This window comes from Scomber scombrus, chromosome 21 (genome assembly GCF_963691925.1).
Source record: "Scomber scombrus chromosome 21, fScoSco1.1, whole genome shotgun sequence".
In the NCBI taxonomy this organism is placed as follows: domain Eukaryota; kingdom Metazoa; phylum Chordata; class Actinopteri; order Scombriformes; family Scombridae; genus Scomber; species Scomber scombrus.
In genome coordinates this window covers 9037638-9062653 of record NC_084990.1, presented here as the reverse complement: position 1 = coordinate 9062653, position 25016 = coordinate 9037638, and the positions used below count along the sequence as shown (strand labels likewise).

Below are 25016 nucleotides of genomic sequence, written 5' to 3'. Positions count from 1 at the left end.
CAGAGTGATTCTGGGCCAGGAGCGGTCCCTCGGAGAGCCACCTAGCCAAGAGAGGAGGAGGAGGAAAAAGACACATTGGTGTATTTATAGAAAAATGAGGCCTCACAATACCCTTTTTGGAGAGAGAATTATTAAGGAACCGAGGTGCGCGGGTGCAGGCGTCCCAGTTTTCTGATTAACACTGTGCAAGCAGGCTGGCCCAAGGATGAATCAGGAATGAGACGCAGGACTAACTCCTTGACACACTCACAGGGACACTGCACTCGCTTTTCATGCACACTCACCCCTTGCTCACGAGGAGACTGCTGTGGTTTCAGTGTGGAGGAATGGGGCAATGTTTTGAGTTCGTCACCCTTTCTGTTTGACTTTGGGTTGTGGGGTGGTCAGGGGGGAGTTGGGTGTTTTTTTTTTTCATATTATATTTGAGAAGACAAATTGGATAATAGTCTGACATTCAAGATGAAGAAGTTTTTGCAAAACAAAAAAGGCAGATACTCTTTTCGGCAGAGCAAACGGGGCGCTCGGTGTCCATCTAAAGATTTCTGTAAGTCTTTTATCAGCTTCGTCCACTGTGTGAATCCTGCTGTGCTGTGGCTTTGGGGGCTGTGGATCACATCATTAGCCTCCAGCTGTGCTGTGGGGTTTATATTAGATTATATTTAGCAAAAGGCAACATCTCAATTTTTGTGATTCTGCGTCATTTTCAAGATGTTTGTAGTAGTTAATGCTGTCTCATATCTTACCTGTGCAGAAGTCATCAGTGCAGTCAGCGGTGTGCTCCCATACTTTATTGCATAATTACTATTCAACAGGAAAGACGTGCGTGTGCGCTGAGCAAAAAAAATTGCTGCGGGAACTTTTGTCTCCGAAGCTAATTAAGGTCACAATCTCTGCGATGCTTTAATTTGATTGGCTGCTCTGGAGTTTGTGAACCAGGTCAGGGACCGCTGAGTGTGTCATGGTTCAGGGTAGAGGGTTACAGAACTACACGCGACAGTACAACCTGAGACACAGGAGAGAGTAGGATAGAGAAGAGACAGGGCACAGATGTATCTCAGATTGTATCTCTTAAAATATACAAAGGATTATTTGATCTAAGAGTTCTTTTGCAATGTCAGTCGACTGGAGTGAAATGACTGCTTTGGGTAAGTTTATGTGTTTGAATGTGCTTGTGTCATTTTCTTCACTTTTTGGCTGGACCACAACAGTGATGCCAGCATTATAAACATGAGTGTCTGTCCCTGTCTCAATGACTGACTGAGTGACTGAGTGATGAAGTTACACCATTGGTTGGCCGAAGCTGGCCAAAGGTCACCGAAGCTAAGTATCCCAGAATGCATTTCGCATCAACTGGCAGCGATGGCAGAGATTAAGCTGTTGTAATTTTTGCTCTAGTTCTGTTAATATGTCAATTTATTTTTACTTACACTAAGTTTTTTTCTTCTTTTTCGAGGTGAAAGTAACCATAGATTCCTAATATGTGGTCAGTTTATCAAAATAAGACCTATTTGGAAATTTGCTACAACGTTTTCGGAGATGTGACGAGCTGCTAGCCAGGTGAGATTAGCCAATCATCGCAGCTGCTAGAAATCCAGTTCGTAAAATGATTGGCCGGTCAACATCTGTCGTCATCACAAGCAAAACATGATTTGATGAACTGGTCTTTGCAACTCTGTGAATTTACCTGCTGGATCTAATTTCTCCATAGCATTTTGAGATATAATTCCTTTTAGAAGTTAAACCTTGGTCTCACAGATGAAATCCAACACTTGTAGCTGCCACATTAGTTTCTCTGAATGTAAAGTGAAGTTTTTACTGGACAGAACAAACGTGCTGCCTCTGTGGATCTATATGTACAGATATCACCAAATTTCAATAAATATAAATGTATTAAAACAAACAGATCAGTCTATATTACATTTTATTTTATTTTAAGCTATGTAACACTTTGGATTGTTATTATGATATAATTAACTGCATCTCTCTGTCAATAAGGTTATTTTTTTGTGACAAAAAAAGTGTTAGTGTAGCTTTGAGTTCAGATTACTTAGTCACAATACAGTCTGATATTTGTGTTGAAGCTGAGCTGCTGCTGTCAGCAGGCATAATGATTGTATGCGTCGTCCTGTCCTCAAACTTTGTATTCCCAAATCAAACTTGCCAAATTTGAACTAGCAAGTGTGCAAGTCCGAACTTGGCATACTTGGTACCGAGAAAGGCCCCATGTCAAACTTGCTTCAGTCAAAACCCAGCATGCTTCCTGGGGGCTTGATTGTCACGTATCGCCACTTCCTGTATCTAAAATTTCAAATGAAAAAAGCACTCTAGCGTTTGATACACAGTCTGGCCATATACCAGATGTTGACCTAGTATTGTTAGCATAAGCTTTGAAGCTAAAAAGTGCAATAGAGATTGTAGTGCAGGACCCCCACACTTCTTGGATTATGAGACTTCTACAGTCATTTTTACTTCATCCCACAATCTTACATCTTTTTTTTCTTCTCCCACTTCACTCACTACCCTCTCCTTATTCAAGTCCTCAGCATGCCGTCGTCCAACCAGGGCTGGCCTGAGGAGTTTGGCTTCCAGCTGGGTGGGAATGGACCCAGTTATATCCTGTCTGTGGAGGAAGGGAGCAGTGCTCACCTGGCAGGGTTGCAGGCCGGGGACCAAGTCCTGGAGCTCGAGGGCCATAATGTGTCAACTCTGGGTCCGCAAGCTGTCATGGCCATTGCCCAGACTCAGAAGAACATCCCTCCCAGCATCGGAGTGGTGTCCCGCATACAGCAGGTGCTACATCTCTTTGAATACATCCATTAATAGTAGTATTACTCCATGTCATGTCAGTAATCAGTCTCTGCATATCCAGTATGGAAATTAAACTGTCCCTTGTGATGTTTTTTGGGGTGGGTCTGGGGTCAAACATTGAGGCACATTCTTTTATATATTTTGTTAATCATTTTCTTTTCCTGCATTACAGATGGACATCATACCAGGTCCAGATGGTCGTTTTGGATTCACCATTGTTGGAGACTGCCCCCTACTGGTGGAGGACTGCTCACCTTGTTCCCCAGCTGGCCGTGCGGGTCTGAGGGCCGGGGATTACGTCATGGAGGTCAACGGCATCCCCGTCAGACAACACGAGACGGCCGCAGCGCTGATCAAAGCCTCCCAGGGCAGGACGCTCCGTCTGGGGGTGTTGTGTCTCGGCCCGAGGCAGAAGCACAGCTTCAGCATAGAGGACAGTCAGATGGGAGCAGAGGGGGCGAGACTGGACCGCAAACACAAGGCTCTGGAGTTCAACAGGAAGGTATGATGGGTTTGAATGGCTGAGTCCAAATTATTTCCAACACTTGGTCCAGTTGAGGTCAGATGGGGAGTTTCAGGATATGGAGTAACCAGTGGGGGAAAAGTAGCAAGCCAGGGGGGTCTACGGGCAAAAATATTGGTCCTTAAAAGCCCAAATTTGGTGGCCTCTGGACATTCTAATGTCACTATTCCACCATATACACTGATCTTAATTATTGCAAATTTAATGAGTTTGCCTACCTGATTGTAAAATTGATTGTGAATTAATGTAATTGGAGATTGGAAATTAGTGTGTTTTAGCCCACACAGTCTGCAAACAGCCATTAACATTTAAAAACATCCCTATTCTTGATCGATGAGAACTTTTGTAATTACAAACCAACTATCATAACGAGTGTTAAGCTGAGGCACAGCCTATATTTTACTCATATAAAATAAGCCTGTTACTTTGACAGCATTGCCTGGCTCTGCTATAAAAACCGTAATGTACATAAATATAATTCATTAATTAGTTCATTAAGCCATAAACATCTGTGTGGAATATATGGAAAGTGGAGTGCTTTCAGTTGACTTTATAATACTTGCTGCATAATCATCAAGTTGCTGCCACCTGTGTTTTTTGGTGTTTTTTCCAAAGTAGCTCATCTAATGAGAATGTGTCCTGTCTGTGCAATCAGTGCAGTTCTAAATGTGTTTTGTCATCAATTATTTTGCTAACATTTGCCAAACACTGAAGATGACTCTCTGCTCTCTACTTGGCAGGACACAACCTCTCAGCTGAGCATGTACACACACACACACACACACACACACACACACACACACACACACACACACACACACACACACACACACACACACACACACACACACACACACACACACACACACACATATAGAGCATGTGGGGGCGGGACTGATACAGGCAGATGGGCACGTTTCTCATTATCATGCCTGCATTGTTTTGAAGTGGAGGCTAGTGGGCGTTAATGGTCACGCAAAGTGAATCACAACTTGTTAATTAAAACCATGCTATTGGAGTCAAATATTAACCTAATAAAGTAGTCAGCTGGACTCTCATTAGTAATTGGCTGTTTGGCCAAGAACAGATGCTTATGGAAAGCTGTTTCATATTCGTGTTGGGATTTAAACTAATGAACCCATAAATGTATGAGGATCATTACATACAATAAACAGGCGTAATCCATTACATAGGTTTTACTGTAATAGACCAAGACAAGTCCAGAATAGAACCACAATACAGAGACAATTCATATGGCACTGTGAAAAACCAGGTTACAGCAACCCTCTGTGCTGTTTTTACTGAGATGTCCTTAAAGTACCCTAGCCTCTAACATCATTGTTCACCCTCCATCAGGTTGACCAGATTTTAGGCGATGAGCCAGAAGTGAAAGAGAGACTCTTCACTGTGCTGAAGCAATACGCAGCCGAGAAGAAAGTCGATTGGTTGGCTTATGTCCTGCCAGAAATACTCACCACTGATGAGCATCGACAGCTCATTTCCAGCATCAGGTAGGAGTCACAGCTTTTTGCTCACACTCGATGCTTTACACATTAGAGAATAAATTGTCACAATGGTATTAATGTTGGTCCAGATCAGTCACTTTAAATGTCATTCTGTGCTGTCCAACTGCCTCATAACAGCAAAATCTCACACAAAATCCTGGAAATTGCATTATCCTCCCACTTGTTCATTACAGACTGTGGTTATGATAATAAAAGTCAGCATTCGTTTGTGCTTCTGCCACGCTTTTACATAAGATTATTATTACTAGTTACATGTCTCTGTATTGTATCCACACATAGCAACTTGTCATTCTCAAGTCATAGTGAAAACTACAGTAATCTGTAGGGATTAATTCATAATGACTAGAAGCTTTTCCTGTTCTGTGACAGGATGGATTACAGGGTCCAGCCATTTTAGAGCTACACTTTAGGTTTAGGTGGGCTCCATCTGTTACCCGGGGGTAAATCCACAGTGACCCCCCAAGTCGCTTAAAGTGTCATAGCCAGTGTTAGTGAAACGGCACGATCTCAGAGGAGACCGAAGCGACACGGAGGGACCCGAGCTTAAAGTTTCAGCGGCAAATGAGAATTGGCAACGTGGACCGTACTCACAGCATGGAGGTGTCTGTGATGACGAGCCACAGTAAGCTTGATTCAGATAAAGACAGATTTAGTTGATTGCTCGCTTCATGAAAACAAGTTTCAGTAGCGGTGGCCATGCTGCTCCACTTCTGCAGTCCCTTCGGAAAGAAAAAAGAACTTGAGCTACCCCCAACAGGTTTATTGAAGGCGTGTGGTGGCGTGTTTTCATGAAATGGAATAACGCCAAATAACTGAATATGAAAAACTACTCGGACAGCCAGAGTTACCTTCTTGTCCATGTGCCAGAATGACCAATATTTCTGCCTTTCTGTAAATCCCCAGACAGTTTGTCCACAGATTGCACTCCTTCCACAAGTAGAGCCAATAAAAGCCTTTATTCTCTTACTATGTTGGCTTGTTACCCACCACTACTACACCACTTTTAACTTCTTTTAATGGTATTAATATACTGTAAGAAGGACTTCCAGCAGTATGAGAGAAAGTGTTAGTGTAGTTTTTTTTCTTGTTTTTTATGCTTCAAATTGGTCATGAATAATTCAAAAACTGTCAAACGAGTATTCCTCATTGGCGGTTGTATAATAAAAGACACTCCTATTTGCACATACACCAATAACATCATTAAAGCTATCTCTTCCATCCCCCACCCATCTCACAACTCTCGTACCTCTCTCTCCCTCTCCGAGGGGGTTTTTGTGTTTTTCTCACATGGATTTTCTTCTCATTATTCCACTTAGCACTCGGTCTGTTCCCTGCTCTAACTCCGCTCAGTGACCATTTTCCCCTGACACTTGGTAAAGGCATCCTCCTGCATGTGCCGAGGTCCCACCATATCTTGTATCCCCCACAGAGAAGCAGCTCTGTAGCAGTAGGTGTGCCTGCTATTCTGGGCACCTCTAGATGCTGCAACTTGTGCTTTTAGGTTTAGTTTATTTTTATACTATGGGTGACAGCTGAAACAATGAATTGTCTGGGGTGAGTATGTCTTTCCATTAATTTCAATTGAGCTTTATTTGCATTATGTTTCCTTGAGGTTTTATGTTATCTGGTTGCCATATATTGTTTATTTTTTGAAGGTATTTCTACATTTTCATCAGCTTGTTTAGATCTGGCACCTGCACTTTTTTGTCAAAGTGCCATTGGTGTAATTATATGTGTAAATTCACTTTTTGGTGTATTTTGCAGCTCACAGTGTAGTTTTTATATATAATGTAAGATGCTTTTGTGTATGCACTGTAACAGATCTTGTCCAAAAGCTGTAGATGTTTCATATCTGATCTTTTTCTCTATCTAAGCCATCTTTAAATCTATTATTAATCAAATTGACTGAATCATCGACAGCATGTACAGCACGTGTAGTTTGATGTGACAACACTTGGACAAACATCGCTTCTAAAGCTCTGCTATTGTGCCTTTCTCTAAGTGACTGAGTCATTAGAGGGAGTGATGCTCTGCTTTTTGGAGGTAATCTCTTGCCACATGTTTGAGGGTGCGTCTGTGTGCATGCTTTTGAGCTGGATGTTGACTCCCAGATTAAATAAATATTCCTTTTTAATGTATCTGCTTGTGTTAAACTGAGCGTCATCTGCTCTGAAAATGACACTTTAGGCTTTTCTGTAATGCAAGATGTCTTCCAACAGCTGGATGGGTGACATCACTGAGGTGTGTTTAAAAGCGGGTCTGCTTCAGCTGTGCAGAAATAAGAAATTAGTAGTTTACAAAACATTTGGCCATTTACCATTTCTTGCTGCAGTGCTAGTGATTAGAAATAGATAATGGTGAGTCTAAATAAGCCACAAAACTGCAGCTTTCAGCACCTCTGTGCATAAAGCGTTCTTGTTCAGCAGGGGTGTTAATGATGGTGTTTATATGTGGCTGGAGCTTGTTTTTACTTGCTGCTGAGATGCTACACTGCACAAAATGAGAAACACAAGATAAGCATAAATGGCTCCCAAATATCTTGCAAACTGTTTTTTATCAAAGCGGACAATTAACATAAACAGAACCAAGGCCTGAACATTCATAAGTAAGAGACAAACATTAATTTAAACACTATCTGCTTATCTGTATTAGTAGATTCAGCGAAGAGCGAATGAACCATCTCAATACATATGTCATTTTTTAAATTTGAATGTCATATAGAAACAAATCTGGGCTTTTTCAAGACAAAGCACAATTATCATAAAAAATGGCCTTAGTCATTAGTGAGTAGTGTCAGTGAAGGTTTTTCAGACCCATATGGAAAATTGATTGAGGCAATACAGACAATATCAAATGTCACAATATATTTGACCAAATACCTCAATATCAATATTGTGACATTATTGTAGGGTTTGACTATTGGTGCTTTCACAAAATATTTACACAATGAGTTTTTCGATGAATAATCATCAGTAATATGGATATTACGATCAAGTGGGTAAAGGCAAATAATAGAATAGCTAGAACAGTTTGGTAAGTCCAGAAATGAGGTCACTTTACTGTAATGCCGCCTTTAAAGCCAGGAAAACACAATATTTATGCCACATCACGATATTACGATATCTATTCTCATATCACAATATTAATATAATATCGATATATTGCACAGCTCTACTTCATATTGTTACCAACAAACTACATTTTTATTATTGTCACTTTATACCACTAGTACTGAATATTAATTCTGTCTAAACAATGCACTTTATATATAAAATAGTATAGTATAGTTAGTACATAGTATTATAGTGTTTTTTCATTTTTGCTACTCATTTTCAGCGTCATTGAGACAGGTTTTGTTTTATTTGAGCTCTGATCATGACCACAGTCATACTTTGATCAGTTGTATTCTTAACTGCATTAATCCAGAACGTACACATCTACACAGTAGATCAGGTATGACCTTTTTCACCAGCTCAATATTCATTCATTTACTTGTGTTTAGTTCCTGGACAAAGATGTGATGAAAACAGATTTGTAATCACATAATTCTTTTTTAATTCCACTAGCATTATCCTTAAATGTGTGATCCACCTCTGTGCTACACTTTTTTTGGCAGCGTTCAAGAGAAACAGGGAATTTATTTTGTTCAGCCTTGCTCGCCTGCATTTGAGCTGCATCTGGACACTTGAAATGAAATGAGGTCTCCTCTCCGTAGTTTTCTGCATGTCATTCTTCCCTTTTGAGAAATCTGTCCCTTCCTCCCTGCTTGGTTCCTCCTCCACAATCCTCTGTCAGATAATTATAGATCTCTGTTCCTTATAAATGAGGTCAAATCAGAGCACTCATTTAGTTTCGACGAGTTGATGCAGAAAACTTTTTTGTGATGAGGTGGCTGTTTCAACAGATGGCTGTGAATGTTCAGATGGAACATCTGCATTTGTAAAAGCATAACGCTGATAGCAGCACTATGTACTTATACTGACAGGTAGCTGTTAGAGACAGAGATTATTAGCATCATGATATGAATAGATTGCAAATAGCAGAGAGGCGCAGATGGCAAACAGCGAGGATCTGTGTGGGTTTGTACACCTACATTACTACAGAACACTTATTTATATCTCAGGAGTCTGCTTATTGTAGCCTGTAGTCTGCTCATAGAAAACTGTCTCGGGCTGCATGAACACCTCAAACCTGATCAAATTCTGCAGAGACAGTGACAGCAGGCTAAGAATATGTGGCCTAAATCTTTGACTGAGCAGATTCGTTCCAAAAACGAGATACCAACCATTTCCAAAATGTGGCAGCTACTCTATAAGAAGTGATAGAAAAAAAAGCTGAGAAAGATTTTTAACTGGTTAGCAGGTAAATAAAAGCCACAATCTATAGATGTTTTAATGTTGTTATAGCATCTTTCAACTTATTCTGCTGACATATCTTTTTGTTGAGGTAGCCAATCCTGGTGAAAAGTGATTTGTGTATGATAGGAAGGCAGAGGAGCACAGAGGACAGTGTTTTCTGCTGCTCAACTTTGATTGTTAGGTAAAGAACACACGTTTGAAACTGTAATTGTTAGCAGTTCTTTCCAAAAGATAATACTATATGTAAGGAAATATTAGTTCAATGTTGTCACTTCAACGAAAAGATCAGGTGTGTTTTAATTTTGAAAAATTGTCCTAATAAAACAAAATTGGAGATAACCCTAATGACACAAGTGTTATTTCTCAGGATTTAGAAAGCTCGTTCAATAGGCACAGAAGACATAATACAAGTGTTTCACAGACTGAGCAGTACTCCCCATGACTCATCTTAATATATAAAATGAGGTAAGTGCCCCTTTATTAAGTATTTAATAGCTCTTTTAATCATATGACACTTTTAATGGCTCATTTGCTGTGAGTCACCTGCTGTGAGTCAGCTGTAAGTGATTAAAAGTGATTTCATATTCAAGCAGGAGGTGAGGGATTCTTGTCAGAATAAAAAGGCTGTCGTTTTGTTGTCTTTTGTCTTGTGTTGCAGTGGTGCTGAACGGAGAGCTCCTAAGGGGTTGCAGTGTGCACAGTGTATTTTGTGATAGTACCACTGGGGGGTGCCAGAAAAAAAACACACATTTCTGAATTATTTGTGTATTCTCCATGCTTTTTTATTATGGAATATGAAACTTTTAACTAAACATATCTGTCACATACAGGTTTGCAGGGCACTATTTCCTTTGTGTGATAACCGTCAGTTTGTAATAATGGTGGATTTGCTTGAGTTTAATTGTAGAGTAATGTAAACTACAGACAAGCAACAAGAGTTGGCTTCAGTTTTTATAGACTATGGACTGTTATGGGCTGTTAAGGACAGAATTGCCAAAGATAGGTTTCAAGTAAACAAACTGCAACTATATAGTTTGTCCACAAGAGAGCACTGACAATGATATATTCTCAACTGTGATGTCCCTCATTTGGCCAGTCTGTAATAGGCAAACTTAAAGGACCAGTTTGTAAGACTTAGTGGCATCTAGCGGTGAGCGTGTAGGAGAACTTAAGGTGGCTTCGCAAAACTCATGAAAAACACGAAAGGCCCTAGCTAGAGCCAGTTTTTGATATGTCCATTCTGGGGTACTGTAGAAAAAGTGCTGCGCATAGAAGGGGACCTCCTCCCTATATAGATATAAAGGGTGCGTTCTAAAGTAACGAAAACACAGCGATTCTTATTTTTATGTCATTACACACTAATAATAAAACACTTATGAATACTAAATTCCATTTCTGCCAAGTCCGTTCCGCTACTTGTCACTAAATTCTACATACTGCACCTTTAAGAGAGCCTTATCAAAACTGTTGACTGCGTTTATATAAAACAAAAAAATGGATCAGTAGATAAATTCTCCCAAATAAGAATATTGTTATCATTTTAAAAAAATCTATGTCTTGTCTATACAGCCACTCTGAGGTGAACACCAGGTTTGCAATTGTTAGCCATGCTAGCAGCATTGCTCTAAGGATGGCAGTGCCAGTCTGTTGGTCCACCACTTTGGTCCAGGCTGAAATATCTTAACTTGAATGGACAATTAAATGTTTTGACTAATCTCATCTAATTTTTCTCCAGATGAACCTTTCCTAACTTGCCCTCTAGCATCATCAGTGAGCAAATATTAGCATTGTAATTGCAAATGTGCTAGCATGCTAATGTTGGCATTTAGCTTGAAGCACCACTATGCCTAATGACAGCTTAATAATGCCGCCAGTGTGACAGTAGATACTTGTGTTGTTTCAAAAGGAGCTCCTCATACAGGCGACCAGTGCTGAGAACAGAAGCGATGACCTTTAGATTCCACATTTAAATGAGACTTTATTATTTGCCACACAGTAAGAGCGGCAATGGTCTGGATGTGCTCTATATTTATCTGAATACCTTTTCAATGAACAACATAATGAAATGAACTGTAGCCGGGACACAGATTTGCTGTGAAGTTGCTTTTTCTCTCTCTCTCTCTCTCTCTCTCTCTCTCTCTCTCTCTCTCTCTCTCTCTCTCTCTCTCTCTCTCTCTCTCTCTCTCTCTCTCTCTCTCTTTCTCCTTCTCTCCGTGCAATAAGTGTGTCCTAATTACTTTATTTAGCTGCCAAAGTTGTTTTTATGCAGCTTAATTAGCTTCTTGTGGACAACTACAATGGTAGCTGTTGTTTATTCTACGCCACGTTTTGTTGCTCATTACTCAACTGGTGCTGTTTTTCACAGTATGGTGCTTCACCCTGTCTGCTTATGGCTGATTCATCTGATCTGCAGATCAGCAGCGAACCAGCTAGTCAGTACACAACAGACTGGTGTAGGAGGGAATCTGTGGTCGGGCTCCACTCTCAGTAGGATCTTAATGCCACTGTGGTTTAAAATCAAATAAGTAACTTTTGACTCGCTTGATGTTTCAATTGGGATTTTGATGTTGGCACATTTCCTCTGGGTCTGGTTTTAATAACTGGCTACTGAATGTGTATATGCTCTTGTTCGAAGTCCATTGTTGTCCCTATAAATTCTCCAAGGTGAGGAGGTTTTAACCTGTTCTAACCTCTTTAAGGAGCCATTCTATTGGGCTTCAATTGAATGATATGAATGAGGATTGTGTTCATGTAAAAGGAAAAATAGCAGCTCGGATGCTTGTGCACACTCTGGCATGGTGATGAATTAACAGCAGGTGTTGTGATTTACTCTTCTGGTTTTTAGCTAATGATTATTTTTTTCACGTTTCCCTGAATTACTTTGACCCTTAACTGAAAAATCATTGTTAAGGCTATTGGCTTGGTAAGTCTTTCATTTTTTATGAGTATTTTAGACAGATTCACCTTTTTTATATAAAAGTCAATATATCATTAACATATAATAATATTTTATTGATTAAAGTAAAATAATATCCAACAAACGTACAGTAAGCAGAACAAATTAAGGTTAATGTTAAGGAGGCAGAGCATCAATATCCTCACAAGTATAGTAATAGAAACTGTGTTTGTTTATGTGTGATGCATGAGTAGGTGGTTGTCTTCTGTCTTGGCAGCTGCTCTGATGACTTGAATGAAAAACTTGTTTTCTTTTGTCAGCTGAATGACTGAGTCCTTGTGTGTGTGGGACAACTCTTTTTGTTTTATTCTCACAGTCTGCACATGGAGTGCTTAACAGCCAGCGCTCCATGTGGAACAGCATGTACAGTCCACACATATCCATCCTCTTTCATATATTGCAAGTTTATTGAGCCACAGACTGTCAAACACTGTCAAGTCAGATTTGTGACATTTTATGAGAGAGTTTCTGGTTTAAATCATGTCAGTATTGGACTATATTCTAGAAGGCTAACCATAATATACAAATCATATTTTTTTGGGCTGCTTTTGTTTAGATTACATGTAACAGTAGAACATTGGCCTCTGGTGTTAAATGAAAAAAGGGTAACATCTCTGTGAGAGACTACTGTGACCATAAATGACAGCAAATCACTGTAGATACTGAGCTGAAATGAAAGAAATTAACATAAATTAGGTAAACACATAAACATTAATAAGATATTTTGTTTCTTTCATTGGGCGCGGGGGATGGTAGGGGAAATGCTGAGCATATAGTTGTGACATCACAACCTTACAGAGGTCCAAATGGCTCATTTAAAGGCACAGTTTCTGACAGGCTGTGTGCATATCTCCATGGACTGAGCATGTTGATGCTTTTACAGTATTTATGTAGCATCTACACCTGCTTTATAATCAAAAAAGAAATTAATGTCAAATCTAAGGGATCTCAAAAAGTTATCTGAAAACACAAAATCACAATACAAGAACTGTCTGTTATACTGGCTAAATTCTCTAAATTTAAACATTATATCTTGTTTGTTTAAAAAAAAAAAAAAAAACCCTATATGTAAGACATGTGGTTTGTAAGGATGGAAGCTCTGCTAGCACAGTGCTTATTCCAGCACATAACCTTTGTCAAACCACAACACGATGTTTTTACACTTATTAGATATAATGTGTTAATTGGTGAGCTTTAGTGGTGCTAATAGGTCGATTTTTCACTCCCATGTTCTGCTATGCAAAGCTTCATATTTAATGTAACGTTGTTAGTTATAATTAGATGTAACAAAGATTTTTTAGTATAACATTGAAATGTGCTTACTAGGTGGTAAATAGCCCGGGTGAAGCTAAAATCCTTATTTTCTGCCAGTTTAAAGGGGCATTCCACTGAATTGACACATAAAAAAGTTGTGTAATATTACGTTTTCTGTATCTAACTAATCTATGACCCTGATGATGTCATGTCACTTCAAATGTTTGTCACCTTGTTGTTGTTGGTATGCTGTGAAAATGTCATCAGCTGGACTGGGCCCTTTATTGTTCTCCACAATTCAAATGAAAGTATTTACATTTACGTTACAGTTAATTACGCTCGTCTTTTACCTCAAAGAACGTAAAATGCTACACGTCGAGTTCTTACGTCAACATGTGAAAATAGGTAAAGTCTGAGGTCAACAAGATGATGACAGCTTCCTGCTCTGTGCTCACACTGACAGAGTGACAGATAGGTGAGATGTGGACGGAAGTGTAGGAAAGAGTGAGAATGAGATACTGTAGATAGATAGAGAGAGAGAGAGTGTCAGATAGAGAGAGAGAGAGAGAGAGAGAGCAGAGAAATCCCATCCTCGCTCACTCCCACATCTTTTTCTCTTGCTGTATTCTGGTTCTAGTATCTCACACTGCAGCAGTCAGACTCCAGCAAGCAGCGGGTAACAGCAAGATTTCCTCAGTGTCTCTCCTCAGAAAGATCTTTTCTCTCTGGCTTCTCATTCAACTCTCTCTTTTTTCCTCTCCGGGGACGGCAGTAACCTCCAGGGGAACGACTACTCACCTGTCCGTCAAAAGCCTTTTTTCTTTTCTTTGAGTGAAGCCTGTTGAATTGCAATAGTGCTGACTTGGATTGTAAACATCATTTATCAGCAGTGATCGAGTTGGTCATCACTTTTAAATCTCAGCTGGCGCTGGATGTTTGACTCGCTACTGTAATTTCACCGAAAACCTTTGCTTATGGACTGTATGTTTTCAAAAATGGATCGAGGTGGATCAGTGATGTAGATCCATCCCCTTTCCTGCTCCTTTTCCGAGGCAACTCTCGTGGACAAAAACTTAATATCAACCTCTTTTCCTCCTCACATGCCACCCATGTTTGCCAGAATCTTCATTCCCAAGAAGCACCGGCAACGCTTCGACGAGGCCGTCTCCCAGAACGTGATCAACAAGCTCTGCCGCAGCAAGAGCATCAGCGAGCCGCACAACAGAGTCCGGCGCAGTCGGAGCGAGGATCACTCTGAGCGCCACCACGGGTCCAAACGGGCCAGCTCGGTACCCAGGGATGGAGGGGAACCCGGAGGGAGGGGTGACGCAGAGAGAGACAGGGGCATGAGGAAGTCCGTCTCTGGGAAACCTGCGCATCCCCCCATCGGACCCAATCAGAGGTGAGCACATCACTCTGTGTTTGTTGTTTTTCTGGTCTTGTTTTGAGTCTGGCCCTGTTTAAAGTGCTGAGTACTGTAGGAATTTGATTTATCCCAACATGTAATGCAGTAGCCAACGATTCACTTCATTATTCAGACATTCCGACATTCTGGATTTTTTTTTTATTGTATATAAAACACGGGACAATCTTGTCTTTTTCTGTGATGTTGTCTGATTCCTCTATCCTAAACTCATGTCTTCCCCTGAGTCTTGTCACAAAGCTACACTTAGAAAACCCCTTATACCTTTTCAGTATAAGTTAGAAAGTACTCAACATATAGTCAAATAACACTATCTATAACTTCTTACAACTGAATCAATCATCTGCTTGTGTCTAGCTCCTCACCTATTAAACACGTTAATCCTGCAGCGTTGTAAAGCCCTCAACCATTCAACCTCTCCTGCTCATCCTCCACCCACAAACACACTGATTACACGGCCGCCCAATTAATAACACCACAATGGACTTAGCGCAGGATTACAGGGGTGGCATTGCACGCCCACACTCCCACACCAAGCTAACTAACTAAATCCCAAGATATGTCTTCATCCACACTGGAAATGAAAGAGTACGGCTGAGCGCGTCAAGTGTAACCATATCGTCAGGTCATCACAAGAATAAGAGAGGGGTGGTTGGGTTAAATAAGAGGTAACATCATGTGGGATAAGTGGCACAGTCACAGTAAGAAGTTGCGCTAGTACTTTCTTCTCTCAAGAGGATTGTATAACAGTGTTGTGTCGCCACAGTAACTAGATAGAGATATATACAAAACCTTCAACTGATATACAGTAAATGCTCAAAGTCAATCCCTATAGATTGGCAATTGTCTTTTTGGGTCACTGCTGGAGCTGCTGCACAATGTGCCAGTTGTAGATTTCCCTGTAGATTGTATTAAGCAGTGACTGATTGATTCCTTTTTGGGTTGTTATGTAATAATTTAAAGTATGTAAAGGTATGAAGTTCCCAGGAATCAGGAGAGGCCTTAAGCAGCCTGGTACAGTTTGTCAAGGGTGCTCGAAGCTGATGCTGCGTCGCTCTTTGTGGCTGCACAGCATTACACACAAGTACACTCTCACACACACACACGCACACACACACACACACGCACAGCACAGCACCCCATCCACCCGTCTGCATTTAGCTCATCTTACATAAGAGCCAGTATTCATGCCTATCAAAGAACAGATTTGTCTGTTTTCTCTCCCCGTTCGTCTTTTTTTTTGCCCCCCCTGTTTACACATCAAGGCAGTGTTGCCTTGAGTCGTTTCCATGGCAACCCACAGTGGATAAACAGCATAAGTGCCTCATCTTTGATGTAATGGGAGGTTCCACCACGGGAGTGAATCAGAGTGAAGCACCATCATCAGCAAAATGTCAAAGCTGTTTCTTTTTATGTTGGATACATCCTGAATCATTTTTATTTTTAAAAAACACAAAGAAAGGCTGCAGTAGTTGATCTCGTTATGTAAGAAAAAACAGAAGTGTAAATCACAAAGTTGGATCACAGTAAAGAACAGCGTCATATCCCCGCTTGTTCAGACTCCCACATACAGGAAGTGACGAATCAAAACAAAAGTCAAGCACAATCAGACTTGTAAACAGAAGTGAGCGATCGCTCCATCAACTGACAGCTGGCCTCCCCGTCCATTCACAGACCCATTGTTAGGCATGAGAGAGTGTCATATGCAGTGAACTGATGTCACATTCAGTGCTGATGGAGTACGCTATAAGGGGATAAACAGGAAATGAATCTGTAAACAATTAGTCTTGTGAAAAACACTCTCTGGTTTCAGACTCTTAAATGTGGGAATTTGCTAAGTTTTATATAATTGGAAACAGAATATCATTTGGACATTTTTCACAATTTTCTCACATTTTATAGACAATTAATCCATCAATCAAAAAGATAATGAACATTTTTATTGTTGTACCATTGTACCATTAGTCCTAGTCAAATTGATGGATTGATGAGAGAAGTAATTTTTGGAAACCCTAACCTCTGCTTTATCATCTGATGTTGATTAACAAAAGAAATACATTAAAATACTTCTAATTAAACTGAAGTTGTATATTGATGATGGTTAATGTTGTGATTTGAGTTTTGGAAATGCCTTAAATTGAGAAGGGGCTGCTAAAGTGTTCAAAAGTACTTCAAATTGTGGGTTTTGTTGTTAAATAGACATACAGACCACATTGGGTCATGTTTTATTTCGAGTCTCCCTTAAGAATTTAAATGATTATAGATTTTTATATAAAGGAGGAGTGTGATATAATGATTGTTTGTGGCTCTGTGTGTAAATTGGCTTCTTCATCTCTTCCTCAGGATTGTGCGCGTCTACAGGGGGAAGAAGACCTTCGGCTTCACGCTGCGAGGCCACGCTCCCGTCTGCATCGACTCCGTTATCCCAGGTATTGCTTCTAAATTAAACACCAGTACAGAACAGTACAGTACAGTGCAGAGACGCCTTCTCTCTAAGTGTGGTGGCTTGACCCAAACATTGTTCTGTATTGGCTGTGGAAAGGGGGGGCGGATGTATTTTATGTGGGTGAGTCTGTTGTGGTGCCAGCCACTGGGGGTTAAAGGTGAACAGGAGGTGTGTGTGTGTGACTATGAGTGTACCAGGAAGTGGATTTGTCTGACTCACCAATGTAATGTTAAGAGGAAAAACACTTAGAACAGACTGTGCTGTGCCGGAACGGACCCTGCCGCCAGTCAGTGCTGCGCAGTTACATTCAGAGATTTTTGAGAACTTTTTTTTTTTTGAGAGAACTTTTGTCTGTCTGGAGTTTTCCACATATTCTGTTTAATGTTGTTATGTCAGTGAGATAAAGTAAAAATGTTAGGATGAATTAATTTGATTAAGTTTATTATGTTCCTAGAGTTTGGAAGTATATTACTTTATTTATATGTTCAATGCAATTACATTATGCTGAGATAATGATGCAGACTGATCATTTTAAAAGGCAAAAACAAACAAATAAACAAGGAGAGATGTATGAACATCCCAGTTTAATCATACTTTCATAATCAATACTTGTATTGATGTTATCAAGCACTCTATGCAGTCTCAGAAAAACATCCTTCTACTCAGATTAATTTTTTTAGCCTACTATATAATGATGTTTTTACAGAGGACCATATACAGTACATGCTCTGTAATGCTGCTACAAACGTCTCATATTACAAAAAAGATATGATAGCAAAATTAATTTTCATGAAGCTACAACCGTTAAATATGAAGCTACACTCAGGAGACGGTTATGTTAGCTTAGCTAAGCATAAAGACTGGAAACAGAGAATGTTACATATGAGTTATTCCTTAACATAACCCCACATTAAACCGCTGGGTCATTTATTTATAACGTTTGGATTTTGTACATATTAAATAATCAAGTTTAAGGTGTTAATAAGTGAGCTTTTGAGATGCTGGTTGGCACATTTTGTTATCTTGAGGCTAGCTATCTAGGCTGACTAGCTTAAACCAGTCTATTGTAAGACTGGACAATAAGGACACATTTAGTAACCTCAAAGGAATAGTTTGACATTTTGAGATTGATATCACTTTCACATGTTTCCTCTCAGCATAAGGCTACAGCAAGGAGCTAGCTTAATGTTTAGTATCAGTAGCATTATTTCAAACTATTCCTTTACAGTTATTACATTCGTTCACATTATCCACAGTTTGTACCTTCAATGGATTAAAACATATTTTCCTCATACATTTACATCAAAATGTGGAATAACTAAAAAAGCCCTGTTTCTTTGCTCCCTCAGGTCAGCAATGCAGACATTTTAATTTAATTTGTTTTGGTTTACCTACATTTCCTGTTTCCAGTGTTTTGGATAAAAATGTGCCCAGCTGCTCGTTAATTAGAGGGCTCAAATTTACTTTTGCATATTAATAAGGGTTTTTTGGCTATTTAGAGGTTTTTTAATTACTTTAATTTTTATATATCCTGCATTAAACGCTCACCTAATTAACTGTAATAGCTTAGCGCAACAGAAGCAGCCGACTAGAGAGGCTGTGCAGTTACTGTTGAGGGACTTTGCCAGGTTCCTCGTGAGAAGGGAGGTGTGTGTGTGTGTGTGTGTGTGTGTGTGTGTGTGTGTGTGTGTGTGTGTGTGTGTGTGTGTGTGTGTGTGTGTGTGTGTGTGTGTGTGTGTGTGTGTGTATTTGATGATGACAGCACCGTTCCCGCCCACCATCATCTCCCACCATTGTACAGTGAAGCGGCCAGAGCGGGCTGACTCAGTGGGCCTTATGGAGGTTGATCTGGAGATAGTGGGGGTGGAGAGCATGTCTCTCATCGTGATCTGAACAGAGATCTTTTACTGATGAATACTGTAGGAAACCACAAACTCTCTGATATAAGGTCTGTCCCCCGGCCTGTGAATGTGCCTAGATCAGCGCCTGCTGCATTATCACATGAATAGTTGGTTGGGGTTAAAAAAGAAAGGTGACATGACATCCAGTGTGTGAGAAATACAGCAGCTGAGTTGATGGATGAGGAGGCGACAGGGGATGCGCAGTCAGAACAGATTCCACCGCGCATTGTTTTGACAGCAATGTTTCCTTACATAATAAGATTTAGCATGGAGATCATCCCGTTGGTTGATGGGCTTTGTTGGATGTCATACACAGATTGACAGCATCACATTAGTCACCATCTTTCCCTGCTATGCCCGTCTGTTCCTTGCACCTTGTTAGCCGGTGACATCGTGCCAGGATCCCTTTTCCAATCTCAGATTTTCTGCCATTTTTGTCTCCCTCTCAGATAGTCCTGCTGAGGAATGTGGACTGAAGCCAGGCGACCGCATCCTCTTCCTCAATGGACTGGACATGAGGTCTGTTTTTAATGGATAACATTATTATTAGTAGCAGCAGCAGTAGTAGTAGTAGTAATATTTTGTCTTCGCCTGCTGTCCAAGTTCTTGAACTTAAGCTGTATATTTAGAGTTATTAGGGCTTGTTTCTCTCCAAGAGAAGTAATCTGGTGACATTTATTCTCACTCAATATGAAAAACAGCTTGCCCAGTCCCAGTCATCATTATTTCACAATGTTTGCATTAAAACAGCACTATATTCTGCTTTCTGTCCAGGAGGAAATTGAAGTTTCAGCCATGAATAAACCCTTAAAAATATATTACTGTACAAAATGTATTATCACATCTAATATCTCGTCTTATTGGGTAGCCAGAATGGAAGGGAAACTTTATTGTAGAAACAAGTACAATTGAAAAAAAAACCTAATTTCATCCTTAAACACATTCTGGGAAAAACACATGGACAGACTTCTGTAGTTTGGCATTTGGGGGAAGATCGGTACCAGGAGTGGTATCGATCTTCTCATATAACTCTCAGCAAGACACACGTGAACACAAGCTTGTGGGAGTCGTCACAGTTCTTTTGTGGACTTCACAACTTCTTGACCTTCTGCCTCTGGACTTCAGAGAGCAAGTGTGGGAGTGCAGATAAGAAATCCATCACTTATGAAACTGAATTGTACCCATACAAGCTCAGCAAAGTCAGTATATCAACCAATGTATCAGCCAATATATCCAATGCTCTGAGAAGAGATGGCGTTACTGATAGCCATGTGAAGAGAGGGCTCACAGTGCTGTTCCCATGGCTGCCTGATGTACCACTTTGATTGGCGCTGTATAATTTTGCTGCGCTCCTTGATTACACGGTGCTGCAGCAGTAGGTGGTAATCGAGAAAACAGTGGGAGTTGTTCACCAGAGAGAGAGGGAGAGAAAGAAAATACAAGTACTAGATATGTGTAGGCAGCCAGTGTACACATAGAAAGCATATGGTGTATGGTATCTATAAAAACAGCAGAAACAAAGAAAGATTGTAACTTTAATGAAAACAGTCTTTTCTCGGGTGTATTAAAATTTATAAAACCTTTTAAAAGAAATCTAACTTTTTTTTCTCCTGCTGAGGTCAATCAGTATGTTGGAATCATACAGAGCTTGTCTGTACAGCACATCTCAGGTGAAGAAAAGGATGTTATAACTCTCTGTACAATAAGTGAATTGAGCCTTACAACGACTCTGGCAAGACTCGTATCTCTTGTGCGGATTTATAGCCAAGAGTCAACACATTTCACAGTCTGACTTTCTACTTTCATGGATTAATGTTTATTTCTCTCATCAAATTTACACTGTCACAAAATAAATGTTAGCGGTAGGAAAGCAGAAAAAACTAATTTCTGCAGTTATGTTTGCTTTTCAATGCTTTCTTCTGATCTTCCCACCTTATTCTTTTTCGACTTTAAAAATTATTTAGTAATAAAAATGAAAAAAGGATTACATTTTGTTCTTGTACTGGTAGACTTGTACTACATGTTCACAAATAAAAAAAGGTTAAGGATTTGCATAATTCAGTTTGCTAGAAGTCTTGTAGTAGATAACATCAATCCACCTGCTTTATATTCTGTAGTTACAGTCTCTCTCCATCCTTTGATTACGTTCCTCTTGGGTTCACTTCCATGTTTTCTCTCTGTAGGAACTGTTCCCATGAGAAGGTGGTGTCCATGCTGCAGGGCAGTGGGGCGATGCCCACTCTGGTTGTAGAGGAGGGTCCGTCTGACTACTCTTCAGACCAAACAGACCCAGAGGAATCCCCCAACCTGGCTCCCACCACATTGCCACGCTCCAGGTGAGTAAAAGACCAGACACCTGACATTTTGAGTTGACATTTTCAGTAATTCATGGTCTGCTGAGACTAAAAAACTAATATCAGAACCACCTTTCTATTATGATGAACTTCCATTGTGCCCATTGTGCAGGTCTCCAGCCCTCAGTTCTCTCCAGTGGGTGGCTGAGATTCTTCCACCGAGCATCAAAGTGCACGGGCGGACATTCAGCCAGCAGCTGGAGCACTTGCTGACCATCCAGGAGAGGTACACTGTCTGTAAGGCCCTGGAGACCTTCTTCCAGCACAGGTCAGTGGGATGGAGGGAAAAGAAGGTCAATAAACTATAAATATAAAGATTTTGGGAAAGTTAGAAATTGTGATGGAACTCCCCAAAATATAACAACAAAGTCCCTCCCCTGTGTTTCTGACACCAAACAGTCACAGCATGATTTATAAGATGTTTAATAATCGTTATAGTCATCTTCATCGTCTTTGAAATACTCTCACTATGGGAAACATTGGTGCACTTTTGGGGGTTGGCAGCTACCAAAGGAGTTTTTAGCAGCTGTCATTATCCAGCTAGCTTACGTTGACAAGTAGTGACAGAAAATCATCTGTTGCCTGGGAAACTGATTTTTTACTGCACACTGTATATGCAGGCAGGAGACAGAGTTGGAGTAAGAAATGAGCAATGTAGAAACGAATGCACATAGCTAAGCAGGTAGTTTAAATCTACCATTAGGCACTAATAGTATTTAAGAGATAGATGGAGAATTAGCGTTACAGATGAGGAAATGATCAGGAATCAGTATTGTGTGTGCTTTTCTTTTTCTGATGTAAACATGTGATGCAGTAGGATTAAAACTAAAATACCAATCAAATTCTACTATAAATGCGTACAGTAAAAAACACTTGCAGGCATAAACTGCTATCCTCCCACCTTTTGATAATCTTTTTTCCTCCTCTGCTTCATTCTCAGATAGATTTCTCATTACAGATGCAGAGCATATACATCTAAGCTAAATCCTCACGTTGACTATCAATCAGTTACCCAGCGCTGCACGTGGGTTGATTATATAAAGATGAGGTTTTGTGTTTGTGTGTTTGTGTTTTGCAGGAATGTGGATACCCTGATCGTGGATGTGTTTCCAGTGTTAGACACTCCAGCCAAGCAACTGATCTGGCAGTTCATCTACCAGCTTCTGACCTACGACGAGCAGGAACGCTGCCAGGGCAAGCTGTCACGCTTCCTGGGTATCAAGAGCAATGGTGAGCCAAAGCACACAATGTGGGGATTATCTGCATTTTGGAGGGAAACTCTGAATACATGAGCAAACAATCACTCAGATGCTTGATTGATTTGAAAAAGCAACGTGACTCAGCTCAAAGCATGTTCTTACTGTTTGATGTAGATGTTCTGTAAATCATATACGGCATGTGTATACCATCAAGAGTTTCAAGTCTGACTTTTTCTATATTTACACCATCATCCCTGTATATTTTTCTGTGTGTGTGTGTGTTTGTGTGTTTTGCAGCAGTGTTGGAGCCCGACGCAGGTCCGGAGCACCACCGGCGGAGCAGTTCCATGCGCGTAACTGGGTCATCGTACCGCGGCAGCGTCAGAGAGAGGAGCTCTGACGACTGCATCATCGGGACTCACCTGGGAATGGGTACGCTGCACATGAAAAAAACAACACGGGCTTGACAAAACACTTCAAACTCAAGGTCCACTTACTAGCTTTTTCCAGGGTTTTTATCTGTATGGTCATTAGTGGATGGAGAAAGATGGATCTGTTGAGCACTTTTAGGACATCTCACCTTCGTTTAAGGACTTAAAGTTCAGCATGAAAGTGCTTTGACTTTGGAAGTAGTAGTTTGCCAATCTCAACTCAAGGTCCACTTACTAGCTTTATGAGGAGCTTTAATGGTCTTCTTACACACTGTGTGATACAGAGCTTTCAACCATATTGCTGAATATTGTGTGTGTCTTGACTCTTGACTTGACACTCAAAACTCTCCAAACTTTTAGACTTTGGCTCCACTCTTCAACCAGTAACAGAAATGTACCCATCTTAATTTGTATTAACAGTAAAAGTATGTTCCAGGTGGATTCTGTTTTGTAGCTGGCTACACTATTTACACTATCATAGTGTCAACCAAATGGAACATAAATCCCACAAACCCAAAAGAGAAGCACTTAAAAATGAATGTCACTGCTCACTTAAGATCATATCTAGCTAATCTAGTTGTGCACAGGAGCTGTTTGATTAAAGCTTGATTTACACCACTGCCTTTTACTCAATTACTTCAGTATTATAAAATAGCATTATTGTTTGGGTTGGAGTCCCTGAACATACCAGGAAAATGAGTCCTCCTCCAGCAGTTACTATACTATCTATATTACCTTGAGTAACTTGAACTGCAGAGCTCAGTCTTATGAGGTTAGGTTATGTAATAAGCGCACGGGTCAGCTCCCAGGTGGGAACGAGCGTAATTGTTAGAACGTGCAGGAGGCTGTTGCTGAAGAAGATGTGTGAATCCTCTGTGGATACTTGAAGGTGAAATAAGGGAAAAAAATGTCATCACCAGTTCATACTCCATACTCAACTGCCTTTGCTTTCAGTCAGATCCCAAATCTGTCAGTTCATAGGCACATTTATTTCCAGCTGAGGTTGTTTCAGGCTTCAGTTATTTCATTCATGGGTTCCCCCTGTTTTCCATTGCCATTGCTAACTCCTGTTCCAGGAGCCAAGCTTGTGCCTTCTGCTCCTCCACGCTGTTCTGCTCTGCTTCATCCTCTCTCCGTCTTAGCTGGAGATGGATGGAAGGAGAAAGCTTACATGGCTTGTGTCACTGTTCATGCTTTATTGTGCTTTAGGAATTCATGTCGATGAATCTGGCAGCCCGGAGGAGAGGCAGTCGGGAGATGGAACCTCCTTCCCTGAGTCCCCTGACCTCAATCATGTAGGTATAACTGCAGCTTTTGAGCGCCGTAGCTACTCAGCAACTGGCATTATGAATGCTGGTTATGTTATCTGTGCTCTCTGGTCTCACGTTATTTGAAGGTCCACAAAGAAGCGGGCCTTCAAACTAAGTGTAACCGCAGAGATTGTGTGTTAACCAGCTGATCATGCCTCCATTCATAGATGACAGGTGTGTACACGGAGCTGGAGAACGTGTACGCAGGGAAGAGTGTGTCTCCACTGCACGGTGGCTCCTCAACGGAGGGCCCGGGACAAACTGAGGCCTACGGGCGCTCTCTCTCCCCCCTCACGCTCCCCCCTCTCACAGGTACTCTGGGGCTGACACACATGCCCAAACACTCAATTGCACACACAATGTGCACATGCTTTCTTCCAATGGTTCAGTGACATCTGCCATCTAGACCCAATGCCTTTACAGAAAAACACATTGAAGTCAGATATATTATTTAGCAAAAACTGCTAAATTCTGGGTCTGGGTGGCACATGACTGATGACATGTTCACGTGGATTTTTAAACAAGTA

At 40.6% G+C, this 25016-nt stretch overlaps 1 protein-coding gene across 1 annotated transcript in view; it reads left to right on the top strand.

The window, feature by feature from the left end:
• Positions 1 to 388: 388 nt before the first annotated feature.
• grid2ipb (glutamate receptor, ionotropic, delta 2 (Grid2) interacting protein, b) overlaps positions 389 to 25016 on the top strand; it is a 33836-nt gene continuing 9208 nt past the window's right edge. Inside the window, exons 1-13 of the mRNA XM_062443102.1 lie at positions 389 to 544; positions 2537 to 2790; positions 2981 to 3310; positions 4688 to 4842; positions 14546 to 14827; positions 17192 to 17277; positions 19645 to 19714; positions 21379 to 21531; positions 21662 to 21817; positions 22628 to 22779; positions 23046 to 23180; positions 24389 to 24474; positions 24657 to 24801. Coding sequence (XP_062299086.1) covers positions 460 to 544; positions 2537 to 2790; positions 2981 to 3310; positions 4688 to 4842; positions 14546 to 14827; positions 17192 to 17277; positions 19645 to 19714; positions 21379 to 21531; positions 21662 to 21817; positions 22628 to 22779; positions 23046 to 23180; positions 24389 to 24474; positions 24657 to 24801 — 2089 coding nt within the window. The 5' untranslated portion in view covers positions 389 to 459. The remainder of the gene's footprint in view (positions 545 to 2536; positions 2791 to 2980; positions 3311 to 4687; positions 4843 to 14545; positions 14828 to 17191; positions 17278 to 19644; positions 19715 to 21378; positions 21532 to 21661; positions 21818 to 22627; positions 22780 to 23045; positions 23181 to 24388; positions 24475 to 24656; positions 24802 to 25016) is intronic.